Source organism: Anoplophora glabripennis, unplaced genomic scaffold (genome assembly GCF_000390285.2).
Source record: "Anoplophora glabripennis isolate ALB-LARVAE unplaced genomic scaffold, Agla_2.0 scaffold843, whole genome shotgun sequence".
Classification (NCBI taxonomy): Eukaryota; Metazoa; Arthropoda; class Insecta; order Coleoptera; family Cerambycidae; genus Anoplophora; species Anoplophora glabripennis.
Genome location: NW_019416924.1, coordinates 75,021 through 89,301, shown reverse-complemented (window position 1 = coordinate 89,301; position 14,281 = coordinate 75,021). Strand labels below are relative to the sequence as shown.

The following is a 14,281-nucleotide window of genomic DNA, read 5'->3' as shown; positions in this document are numbered from 1 at the left end:
ATTTTCTCAATAGATATTATGTGTGTAGCGTAAATAGGTGTCCAGATTACAGAGGCATACTCAAGTTTAGATCTAACAAATGTATTAAATAACAAGCAAAAAGTATTAATTTTCATTAAAATTGCACATGTTTCGAACAATAAATCCCAAACTTTTGTAGGCATTCAGTACCACAATTTCAATATGCTTGACAAAAGGTAATTTAGGGTCAAAAGCCCAAATCTTTAACAAGGTCAGGTCGTTGAAGGGCAAACCCATTCAGATTATACTCATACTGAATTTGATCACATCGTCGACTAAAAGTCATGACATTACATTTGGTAGAATTCAGAGGCAGCCTATTAGCAATGCACCAAGAGTTAATTATATCTAGATTACGTTGAAGATTGATGGCATCAAATACATTATCAATTAGCGAAAATATTTTTATATCATCGGCGTATAACAAATAACGCACATTCAGCTGAGAAGTAATATCATTAATAAATAATGCAAACAACAAGGGACCAAGAATAGAACCTTGCGGAACACCTGAAGTCTGGGCAAATTCAATCGATTTAACACCAGAAATTTGTACAAACTGAGTTCTGCCAGTGAAATATGAATTCTTTAGTTCAAGAAAGTTTGACGATAGTACAAAAGCACTTAATTTATCTATTAATGGTCGAGACGGTCGAACGCCTTCGAAATATCTGTATAGACTGCGTCTACTTGACTTCCCCGATCTATAGCCTCGCGGATAAACTGATTGTGAGTAATGCATACTAAATTCGTGACTGTCGACCGTCCTTCCATAAACTCATGCTGTTCAGGAAGTATAATATTTTTTAATTGAAAAGAGAGGACACGATGTATAGCAGTTTCAAAAACCTTACTGAAATTACACAGTATTGCAATAGGTCGATAATTAGCGATGTCATTCTCACTTCCTTTTTTATATACGGGGCATATTCTTTAAATTTTCCATTGATCAGGGAATGTATGTGATGTCAGAATTAAGTTAAATATGGTGAAAAGAGGCTCTGAGAAGACGTTAGCGCAGTCTCTAATCAAGAAAGCGGGTATTAAGTCCCGACCCATAGTCATTTTAGGCTTTAATTGTTTGATAGAAAATAATACATCATTGGGAGAAATTGAGTTATATGCAATAGTAAGTGCATTGTTATAGGAACCCTTGTCTTTATTGAAACTACTAGATGCGATAAACGAAGTTGAAAAATAGTCTGCAAAACCATCAGCGATTTGTTTGTTGTCACTACACGATATATTATTGTAAACCATTGTAGATGGGATAGTTGAGTTACCTCTCTTTGAGTTGACGAAGGTCCAGAACTTTTTTGGATTTGATTTCAATTCTAATTCCGTAGCAGAGATATAATTTGAGTAAGCTGTTTGACTTTTGTATTTCACGGCGGAACGCAACCGCTTATATGTATTATAATCTTCCCCATTTAAGGAGGACCGATATGTGTGCCACGCATTATTCTTCAGCTTAATAGATCTAATTAAATCACCATCAAACCATGGCGGATAGCATTTATTAGAAAATATCTTACGTGGAACATGTTTAATGAAAATTGAATTTAATATTTCATAAAACTTAAAAACAAGTTGATTGACACACGTAAAACTTTTTAAAGGAGACCAGTCAACCAATGACAGTTCCTGATATAAAGCGGGAAAATTAGCCTTTTTAAAATTAAAATTAAAATCCACCTCAGAGGGTCCCCGACTTCTCGTTAATTTATTTGGAACACAAATGCTGACAAGCAATGCAGGATGAAAAAGATCTTCAGGGAGTAATATATCAGGGGAGTGCGATACCACACAATCAATATTGGAAATAACCAAATCCAGAATTCTATTGTTACAGTTTAAGACGCTGTTATATTGACTGAATTCGTAAAAGTTTAAAAAATTTCTTAACAAATTAATTGTTAAATTGTCTGATTTAGGGGTATAATCCGCATAATTGGGGATGTTAAAATCGCCAACGATTATTATATCAGAGTTATATATCTCATACAATGATTCGAGGGCACAAAACAGTTTTTCATAAGAGTCTGTAACAACTTTAGGCGGTATGTAAATAACAAACATATATACATTGCGGTTATTTACCTTAAATTTAATAGAGACAATGTCAATAAAGTAAATATCGTCAAAAATATTACGATCGAATTTGTAATTGAACTCGGATGCGTTAAATTTCTTATTAATTGCCAGTAAGACACCACCCCCTTTACTAGTACCAGTAGAGATAAAATTTCGATCTGTGCGGAAAACATCATAATGATTGTTATCAAACAACTCATCATTATAAAAACTATCATTCAGCCAAGTCTCGGTAAAAGCAACAACATCGTAAAGTGCAACTGAACTGTTAACAAATAAGTCATTTATCTTAGTGCGAACGCCTCGAATATTTTGGTAATAAAATGNGGAGACGCTTTATATAAATTAGTACGATGATTCTTGATCGCGAAGAGGTGTAAATGTCGGGTATACGTTCTAGGAATATGAAAATTTATCATTTGTAATATATCTTCACATATAATGTTATTATTCAAAATCTTGTATAAGAAAATAACAGAATTTAACTTGCGTCTTTGAGACAAGCTACTCATATTGAAACGCTTGAAAAATGCTTCCTGAGGAAACCCTTGAGGAGGATACTGGCCATCAATAAAAAATGTAGCTGATTTAAAGAATCGGCGTTGAATTTTCTCAATAGATATTATGTGTGTAGCGTAGATAGGTGTCCAGACTACAGAGGCATACTCAAGTTTAGATCTAACAAATGTATTAAATAACAAACAAAAAGTATCAATTTTCATGAAATTGCACATGTTCCGAACAATAAATCCCAAACTTTTGTAGGCATTCATTACCACAATTTCAATATGCTTGACAAAAGATAATTTAGGGTCAAAATATACGCCCAAATCTTTAACAAGGTCAGGTCGTTGAAGGGCAAACCCATTCAGACTATACTCATACTGAATTTGATCGCATCGTCGACTAAAAGTCATGACATTACATTTGGTAGAATTCAGAGGCAGCCTATTAGCAATGCACCAAGAGTTAATAAAATCTAGATTACGTTGAAGATTGATGGCATCAAATACATTATCAATTAGCGAAAATATTTTTATATCATCGGCGTATAACAAATAACGCACATTCAGCTGAGAAGTAATATCATTAATAAATAATGCAAACAACAAGGGACCAAGAATAGAACCTTGCGGAACACCTGAAGTCTGGGCAAATTCAATCGATTTAACACCAGAAATTTGTACAAACTGAGTTCTGCCAGTGAAATATGAATTCTTTAGTTCAAGAAAGTTTGACGATAGTACAAAAGCACTTAATTTATCTATTAATGGTCGAGACGGTCGAACGCCTTCGAAATATCTGTATAGACTGCGTCTACTTGACTTCCCCGATCCATAGCCTAGACAGCCGATAGATGTCCACACTATCTTTCGTANGAGTTATATGCAATAGTAAGTGCATTGTTATAGGAACCCTTGTCTTTATTGAAACTACTAGATGCGATAAACGAAGTTGAAAAATAGTCTGCAAAACCATCAGCGATTTGTTTGTTATCACTACACGATATATTATTTTAAATCATTGTAGATGGGATAGTTGATGAGTTACCTCTCTTTGAGTTGACGAAGGTCCAGAACTTATTTCTTGGATTGGAGTTCAATTCTAATTCCGTAACAGAAATATAATTTGAGTAAGCTGTTTGACTTTTGTATTTCACGGCGGAACGCAACCGCTTAAATGTATTATAATCTTCCCCATCGAAGGAGGACCGATATGTGTGCCACGCATTATTCTTCAACTTAATAGATCTAATTAAATCACCATCAAACTATGGCAGATAGCATTTATTAGAAAATATCTTACGTGGAACATGTTTAATGAATATTGAATTTAATATTTCATAAAACTTGGAAACAAGTTGATAGACACACGTAAATCTTTTTAAAGGAGACCAGTTAACCAATGACAGTTACTGATATAAAGCGGGAAAATTGGCCTTTTTAAAATTAAAATTAAAATCCCCGACTTGTTAATTTATTTGGAACACAAATGCTGACAAACAATTCAGGATGAAAAAGATCTTCAGGGAGTAATATGTCAGGGGAGTGCGATACCACACAATCAATATTGGAAATAACCAAATCCAGAATTCTATTGTTACAATTTAAGACGCTGTTATATTGACTGATTTCGTAAAAGTTTAAAAAATTTCTTAACAAATGAATTGTTAAATTGTTTGACTTAGGGGTATAATCCGCATAATTGGGGATGTTAAAATCGCAAACGATTATTATATCCGAGTTATATATCTCATACAATGATTCGAAGGCACAAAACAGTTTTTCATAAGAGTCTGTAACAACTTTAGGCGGTATGTAGATAACAAACATATATACATTGCGGTTATTTACCTTAAATTTAATAGAGACAATATCGACAAAGTAAATATCGTCAAAAATATTACGATGGAATTTGAAATCGAACTCGGATGCGTTAAATTTCTTATTAATTGCCAGTAAGACACCACCCCCTTTACTAGTACCAGTAGAGATACAATTTCGATAAAAAGCTTCATCACTTAATTCCTATAATAATTGGACATGGTATGTGTGGTGTCCTTGTGCACCTCACAACTTGTTAAGTACTGGATTAGAAATCATATAAACGGTGTTTTCAATATTAACATATTTAAGAATATTGTACAAAAACCTTTACAATAGACATTGATTAATAATAAATCAATAACTACCACGGTCAAATTGGGAACACAAAATTATATATTTTTTAATAAATTAAACGATTTGGTGGTTTGCGTATACGTTGAGGTCGCTGTATACCTGCACTATAATCTTCCCTAACTACATTTTCATAACTAACCTGTTCCACATACTTATTTCTACTACTAGTTACATTATTTCCTTTATCATCTACTAGAGTAAAATCTAGATCACTTTCTCCATTTTCCATAGTCGTATTGCTTGTTAAATCTGCCTGCTCTAACTCGTCAAAACCCAATTCGCACTCGCGAATTTGATTAATATGTCCTTTCCAAGTCAGAGGCGAATCACACACATTAACAATGAAAGTATATGGTCCAACTTTTCTTACAACTTTATTCTTTGTCCAAACCGGATTAATCGTATCTCGATAGTCCTTGCACATTACAATTTGTCCAATGTTAAATTGTACCTTCCTTCTACCCCTTCATTTATAATTTGACGTCTTTGACTATTTTTTACATTATTAATCACCTTATTATCTACGTTTTTGTTGACCCACTCTAATGGATTAATTAAACCAAAACGAGTTCTTACGTTGTGTCCTAACAGTAACTTTGCAGGAGTTTCTCCCGTAGTACAATGAATGGTGTTTCTATAATCGAATAGAAACTCTTGCAATTTAATATTTAAATCTCTACCTGGACTGATTTTTTTTTAAAATTGTTTGATTGTTCTGACCGAGTTTTCAGCACTACCATTTGTACTAGGGTTAAAAGGTGAAATTGTTTTATGCTCTATATTATATTGCTCTAAAAACTTTTTAAATTCGGATGATATCAGTTGTGGCCCATTATCAGAAACTAGCATCTTCGACAAACCAAGTCTAGAAAACAATTCGAACAATTTTTCTATTGTACTTGTGGATGTAATATTGTTCATTGGAAATACCTCTAACCATTTTGAAAACGCATCTCTAACAATTAAATACATTTTATTTTTAAAAGGCCCTAAAAAATCTATATGTAGACGTTCCCATGGATTTTCCGGATAAGGCCAAGGAATAAGAGGACTTTTCTCAGGGTTATTTTGAAATTTTAAACATACTTCACAAACTTTACAGATTGTTTCAATATTTCTATTTAATTCTGGCCACCAAACGTAGCTTCGTGCCAAAGAGTTAGTCATGTAATTCCTCTAACATTTTTTTTTTGTAGATTTACCGGTACAATTACTCGGTGACCCCACATTAATATCTCTTTTTCAATAGCTATTTCATTTCTCTTTAAAAAATAAGGTTTGAATTTGTCGTCGACTACCGCTGGCCACTTATTTTGAACATTAAAAATTTCTTTTAAAATTAAATCATTTTGTGTCTCAATCTTGAGAAGTTCAAAACTCAATTTTGTATTCGCTGTTTCGAAATAATTAATATATGTGTACTCATCGTCAAAAATAGTTAAATTTTCATTATTTAACGGAAGTCTACAAAAACAATCTGAAACATTTTTTTCTGACTTAACATATTCAATGTCATATACATAACCAGATAATAACCACGCATATCTTTGTAATCTATTAGCCGCCATTTGGGGAATACCTTTTTTATTTCCAAAAATTGCTAGTAATGGCTAACTGTCTGTCACTAATGTAAAAGTACGCCCAAAAAGATACTGGTGAAATTTTAAAGTTCCAAAAACTAAAGCCAGCGCCTCTCTGTCTATTTGACTATACTTTTTTTCAGCGTCCGTCAGTGTTCTAGAAGCAAAAGAAATAGGCCGTTCTAACCCGTTCTCGAAAACATGTGATAACATCTAATATTAACATATATTTAAGAATATTGTACAAAAACCTTACAATTGACATTGATTAATAATAAATCAATAACTACCAAAAACAACGTATGCGCAGCCGCCCAGAGGCGGATTGGCAATGCGGGAACTCGGGAGGTTTCCCGATGGGCCGCGGTCATTTTGGGCCGGTCCGCGCTGTAGAAGGATGAAATATATTTTTGAAATAAAAATTTAAAAAAAAAATTGAAAAAAATATGAAAAAAAAAAATTGAAAAAAAGATTTGAAAAACAAAAATTGGAAAAAATTTTGAGCAATAAATTCGAAAAAAAATCAAGGAAAAAAATTTGGAAAGAAATGAAAAAAAAAGTATATATTAACCTAAGGCAGTAAAATAAGAAATGTCGACTTCACCTTGGCCGACAATTACATGTGATCTGAGGCTTGAAAGCTTCAATTTTTAACAAACTGTGTGAGATTTTGGTCATATATGAACCAGAAATAACTCCTCAAAAACTAAGAGATGAATTAACGAGTTTAGTACACCAGTGGAAAAAACTTGTACAAACTCCATTGGACGAGTATGAAACACGTCAATGTGATGAAAGTGAAAGTGAAGAAATAGACTAGGCGAAATCGCAAAAATGGGGTTAAAAAACAATACTTTTTAGGGAATTTTTTTGTGGTATGTAAATTGGGTCAAGAAAACTTCATGTTATGTAGAATTATCACACCAAATTTCATCAAAATCGGTTGGATAGATTTTGCATAATAATTTTGCAACCCAGATTTTGAAAAAAAATTTGCAAATTTTCAAAATTTTGCACAGCAAAAACTAAGGCCCTTAGATACTTGAAAATTTAATCACATATAGAAGGGCTCTCAAGCTTTCAAACTTTTTTTGAAAAATTCGAATCCGTCAATTAGGAGAGCTCTGGGGCTTGTTTAGATATTGGTCGAATTTTTGTAATTATAAGCAATTAGAATAACTGTAAATATTTTACCAAATCAAATTTTTTAAAGCAGGTTTTAAAAGTTCTTAGAAAGACGCTTCTTTTCAAAAAACAGATCGATTGAGGAGTTATAGCCGATCAAAGTTAACCGTCATTTACACTAAATGTACTGGGATATCTGGGCAAATTTTCTGAAAAATACCTTTGGTATTCCCAGTACTTACCAGGTCTAAGATTACAATACTTTTCTTCATTGGCAACCTACTTTAAAAAGTGTTGAAAGTTATTTATGCAAGCGAGAAATTCAAGAAAATCGTACAGGTGGTTTCAAATACCTATCGTTATTGATCTTTCAACAGTCCGATAGTTATTTATCTTTAAACTTCCTTTACTTGTCAACTTTATTTTTCTATTGTATCAAAGGTAAGTTCATAAACTTATATATTGTATTTGAAGACCAATTTCTCGTTGACTAATATGAGGGTCTTCATAGTGACAGCCAGAAGAACGTTTAATTCATTTTCTTCAGTGAATGTTATTTTTTCCTAACATTTTTACAATAAGCTACAGTACCGGAATTATCAAGACGATCTTTTCTAAAAATTTGTACACTGGACTACCTTCTCTGTGGACAGCGTTGATGATAAATTCGTATAGCTGCTAATAAAGGATTTTTATCACTTGCACCCAATCCATAAATTATATCAACCATTTCAGCTTGAGAAAAGTTCATTATTTTTATGTATTTTTAAACTTACAACCCAGCACTTGTCAGTTTACACTACTGATAATTAAATAACAACAGTAAATTTGCAGATTTTGTTATTTTATGTCGAACTCATGGCCTACTAGAGTAATAAAAAGTAAAATTTGCAAAATTAAAGGGTTTTTGCTAGAAAAGTGCAAATATTTCCGAAAACAGTGATTTTTGGCATAGGTTATTATTTACAAAAGTTATTGGTAATTAAGATATTAATCCAAAAATAAAATAATATACTGGGTGTTTCATTTAAAAAAACAATCGAGAAAATTTCCTACGAAATTCGCTAAACTGGGGCTTATGTGTAGAACACCCTATACAAAATTATAAATATTTTGCTATTTTGTTGTTTGTTCACATCTTTGATCCGTATGCCTACAAAATATATTTTTTTAATTACTGGTAGTACCTACCTACACAGTGGATAGATTTACAGAACCCTGACCCAGCAAAAATTATCTCATTTTTTCAAATAACTTGGCATCGCCGCATCGAATACAAAAAACAAAGACATCGCTGGAAAGAGAATTTTCTGTAGAATACAAATTTGAAAAAATATAGAGTGTTCGATTTAAGAAAAATCACTTTGAAGATGCTCCGCCCTAATGCATCACCCTGTATAATTCAAAATATTTTTAAAATGTGAACTTTTTTAAGTACATCACTCCCATAAAATGTTTTGTTTGAAATCTTTATAATAAGGGAGATATTGAACTTTGTCACACTATTGGGCCACCCTGAATGTATATTTACCTTTATTTTGTTAATTACTGTTATCATTTTTCTGACTTCATTCAAAAGTTTCCTTTTTTCTGTATACATTTAATGGATATATTTCCATCTTGAACAAATAACAATAATCTAAAAAACATTAAATTTCAAGATTTTTTACTTGCCGTTACACTCAAATAAAGCTAGAATACTTTGATCCAGGTCTTCCACCCCCTAGGTTCGAGGTGCCACCGCCAAGCGGTTTGGGATCCTGCTTCGGAGAACCGCCATTCCCCCTTCCTCTCTCAGGTGGCGACGAGGAATTATATAGCCCTGCAAGTTGCAGGACGAACACCTTTGACGGCACCAGCGACATCAGCCCGTCCTTCGACAAGATGGACATCCACGATATGGAGAAAACAATCGCGGATTCGAGGTTTATTGCTCAACACGTTAGAAATAAGGACTCTTTCGAGAATGTAAGTGATTTACAATAAAATCGTAACATCGTAACCTAAGTACTCCCTTTTTAAATAACACCATATTTATATCCCATAGAAGAAAATATAAAGCTAGAACTACTTTTTTGCCGGAGACTATTGAAGTGAATTGCCATTTCATCTTATGATTTTCTAGGTAGAGGAAGACTGGAAATACGTGGCAATGGTCCTGGACCGATTGTTCCTTTGGATCTTCACCCTAGCCTGCGTCGTAGGCACAGGCATCATAATTTTCAACGCCCCCTCCCTCTACGACACCACTAAGCCCATCGATGTACTCATTTCAAAAGTGGCAAAGAAAAAAATGGCGCTGCTCAAAATGGTGCCGGAAGAGTTGTAGGGAATCTCCTGATTCAGTCGCCGTCGAAGACTCAATTTGCGATAACGATGATAATCACTAACATAGAAATTGTTATGTTATGTAATTGATAAATCAATAATATTACAATGTTGACGCTGTTTCATTTATATAAGATAATGTAGAATAGTCTCGATATTAAATAAATCTTTTTCAGTATAACATTATCCCTGTATTTTTTATTCAAACTTCTACTTGAATCCTATTTCAATGACTACAAATGCCTTACTTAATTGTTTATTGTTGATAGTTGGCGACTGGATACGATCTTTTCCAGGTTTTAATAGGATATTTAATTTTATATTGTCATCCACTCTTAAGGGGGCGATTTAGTATGTATATTTTTACCATGTAACAGAGCTTCAGATGAGGACACAAATCGTCGAAGAAACTAACATAATTGAATATTATTATATAGCAATGTATTCGCAATGGTTCCCGCTAGTGAGTGAAATAAATTTCAATGCTCATGAGAACAGAAAAATAATTTAAATAAATGCCAAAGTACCTCAATTTTAACCATACTGTTAGTCTGCCAATATATTGGATTTACGACGGAACTAGGTCAGGCACAATAACCAAACTACTTCACTCACTAGAACGGACACTTAGGATCATTTGTATTTAATTTTCAGATTAATATTTATTAACAATTCTATAATTTGTGTCCTCAAGTAAGATGACAACATTTTACACACGACTCCATGTTATATTATATTATATTATATATTTAAACCAGAATTTTAGCGGTTTCTATCTTCTACAAGAATTTCTAAATAAAATTAGTTTGTGTACTCTGTCACAGGTGTCGCTACCCTTGAAAATGAAAGCGAAAACACAGAGTTGGTTTATTGTAAATTGTATTGGCCGAGAAATAGTGAAATTTCTGGCGTTTTTAGGTACTGAAATCTTTAAAAGTAAAACGTGTAGAACAAAAGTAGGGGTAAGCACAAAAATAAAATCCTTGATGTTTTGTTTATTCATGGTTACCGTTTAAATTTACCCAAATAAAATAATAACTAAAAAAAAGCGTTTGCAAAACATGCGTTTGCTATTATCCTAACCCCACATTTTAACAATTATTTTCACGTACTTATAAAAAGTAAACAATTTTATATGTAGGACTAAGCAAGTAAATGTTATAAGAATATTTACATGTGGAATTATATATAAAAAAGATAGTATTTTCGTAGATTTCAGTACCTAAAACCTTAATGGTTTGATCGTTTTTTGCACCTGTTTATTCGTTTTACTGCGGCCGGCGTCTTTGAAAATACTCAGGTGGCATGACATAACATTCCTATTATTTGATAAGCTTTAGATTATTCAGTTATTAAATGTTTGAAATTATTTGTCTTTGCGGAAAACACTATTTACAGAATATGGGACCCATAATGGTCTGATATTATCTTTGATATATAAATATGGGTAATATTTTAAAAGTAGGTAGGTACCTAAGTAATAAGATTTTGTAAAGCTTAAGTAGTACGAAAATATAACGCATAAAAAACCAATAATATGTACTAATTTTTCTTTATTAAGAATAAAGATTAAATTTTACGTACAGGGTGTCCCACATAAAATCGTTATTTATATTGTAGCCTTGGTAGTTTCAAAATAAATTTACAGCTTAAAAATTGGTCTGGCTCAGGTAGATTTCTGTTTCAATCTACAAATCAGTAGCTACTTACCGATAAGAAGGAAACCACTAGTCTAGTCGAGAAGTGAGTTTTTTTTGCGAAAAATAGTTATTGTAATCCTAAAAATATGGTTGTTAGTACATTGGATTCGGAATTAAATTCAGAGAAAGAAGTATTTTTAAATTTATCCGCAATTAAAAATAGCAATTGTTATAAACAAAAAACGAAGAGAAAAAAGGGAGTCTCCGTTTTTTAACTATAACTAAAAAAATATTGAAGATAGCTGAAATTTCAAAAAAGATCCTGAAAGAGGAGAAAATTTCAGCAAAATAAGTCAGGAATTGTAGCTCCATTATTTATAATTTTAATTTGACGTTGAAAATATAGCTCCGCGCGGCGGCGGCGGTTTCCGCGTCGTCGCGTCGCCGCCAAGCAAAGTGTGCAACACAAAATAATTTTTTTATAGTATTCAATATTAATTTAAAAATCTAAATAAATTATAGTGTCATCTAGACACTTGAAGGAACACAGCCCAGTTGGAAAATAATTTTTAACTTGACTTATGTTAAAGTTATTCAATTGTTAATGAACTAATTTTTCGTGGTCCTAATCTTTCATAAAACTTGTTGTAAAACTTTAAATAATGTATCTAAAATTTTTTTTCTTTCTGGGAGGTCTTTTTATATACATAATAAACAAGATTCCGTTGTAAAAGTTTATAAAAGTTTTTTCATTTGTTTATAATGATTTTTTAAAGTTAACAAAAAATGAAAAATCCGGGAAATGTTAAAAATTTTTTTTTTACCAAATGTTTGATTTTAGTTGTTTTTCTATTAATATATTGCGTTTATTAGCTTAGCTAAAAAATTTTTAACGTTATTTGTTTATAAATTTGTTATAAACAAATGGACAAGTTTAATATTTTTGAAACATTTTTTTTGCCATTTTATTGTCTTGGTAAAATAATGATTTTTATAAACAAAAATGTTTCTTAAATAAATTTTTTAATTGTTTATAATCGTTTTTTTATTTTTGTCATTTAAATTATTTATTAAGAAATCATTTTTTTTAATCATTATTTGCTATTCTTAACGTAATTATAAAAAAAAAATTTATTCAAATTTTCATTGTTTATTTTATAAACAATTTGTTATAAACAAATTCTGATTGTCATTTTATTTTTTTTTTCGTAACTTTAAAAAATTATAAATACAGCTATGTGCATCAAAGTGGTAAATAACATTTTTTTCTAATTTTTATTGCATTTTTAAATACTTTATCACATCAAAGCTGAAACGGTCACCTATTTTATAAACTTATAAATTGTTATAACTTCTAAACTATTGATGATACGGTTTTTGACATTCAGGTAGATCTTTTAGATAATTTATTGATCTATAACATGAATTTTTTTACCTGCTTCATATCTACAATGGTTCTATTTTTATAAACATTTGTTTATAAAAAAATGCATTATCTAATTCTTTAAATGACTATAACTTTTAAACTATTGAAGTTACGGATTCCACTATTCATGACAATTTTATAGAGTAACTATTGGACTACTCAATAAAATTTTTTTTATATTGCAAAATTAGCGGTGAATAGAAAAATGTACTAAATTTTCAGAATTAAATAAAAATAACAAATTTGACCGAAATTGGATGAAACTACAGGAAAAGATAACTGTTGGGGTGGTTAACAAATACCTGCAATCCGGACCCCCCAAAAAAAATGGCGGCGTATTGCAAAATTATATTGTCGAAAACGCTAGCGCGTGTATCTTCTGCCCAAGTCAAGATATCGAAATTCGACCAGAAAGGATCTAAAGGTAATTACATTATCTCGCGTCTGTGTAAATTTCAGATTTTTAAGTTGCAAAATAAAAAAAATTTGCGAACTTCCGCAAAAGCCTACCCTTGTAGCAAATTTCCTTAGGAACAAAATCAATAAGTATACATCATGTCGATTAGAGGCTTATTTTCGGAGATCTAAGCGAAAAACTGAAAAAATGCAATTATTTTATTTTCTTTTGTTATAAACAATATGACGCTCGACATCTGCAAATACACAAATTTAGGCTTTTATTCTGTGTATTTTTTACTTAATTTTAAACCCATAAAATTCGAGGTAGGCCCTATTATTGAAAAAAAAAAACTAATTCGCCCGGACTACTAGGCTTATTTTATTCATTTCAAAATTTAGAAATAAAAAGTTGTCATTCTGGGAACAATTGTTTATAAAAATTTTGACTTTTTTTATGAACAAGTATTTGTAGAATTGGCTTTACTAGTCAATTTTTCAGAGAACTACAGGGTGTCCCGAAATTGGGGGCAACATTTCTACAGGGCGTTCTATGTCGAGAAATAATACTTTTTCTTTATATAAACGTGGGCCCAAAAATTCTTCCTAAGGAAGTTATAGCTACTTAAAGGGGACAATCTGATGATGGTTTTTTCTAAATAACTCCGAAACCAGTAGAGACAAATTTATAAAATTTGGTAATTAGCTTAACTCTTACGTGTTCAGTCCGCTACTGAAACGAAATTTACAAATTTTCATCACATACGTTCCAACACTGGGGGGAAAATTTACCATAACTTTTTTATGCGTTGACTTTTTTGACTTTTGACTGAAAAGTATGAAATTTCAGTTTTTTAGTAAAAAAAGGTACTCTTGTTTCATATTGGTAGAATGTTCCATTTTTGTATAAAATCCATTAAATACAGGCAATACAGCGCACAAATTTTCAAAATAGATTTGCAATAAATTTGTGAACAGGAATTTTAGGGG

At 31.6% G+C, this 14,281-nt stretch overlaps 1 protein-coding gene across 3 annotated transcripts in view; it reads left to right on the top strand.

The window, feature by feature from the left end:
• Nucleotides 1-9,830, top strand: part of LOC108913360 (acetylcholine receptor subunit alpha-like 1) — a 64,335-nt gene extending 54,505 nt beyond the window's left edge. The window contains exons 7-8 of one of the 3 annotated variants that reach the window (XM_023455688.1): nucleotides 9,163-9,469; nucleotides 9,627-9,830. In XM_023455688.1, the coding sequence (XP_023311456.1) occupies nucleotides 9,163-9,469; nucleotides 9,627-9,830 (511 nt within the window). The remainder of the gene's footprint in view (nucleotides 1-9,162; nucleotides 9,470-9,626) is intronic. The other 2 variants (XM_023455689.1, XM_018718910.1) reach the window with 2 other exon arrangements.
• Nucleotides 9,831-14,281: the final 4,451 nt, after the last annotated feature.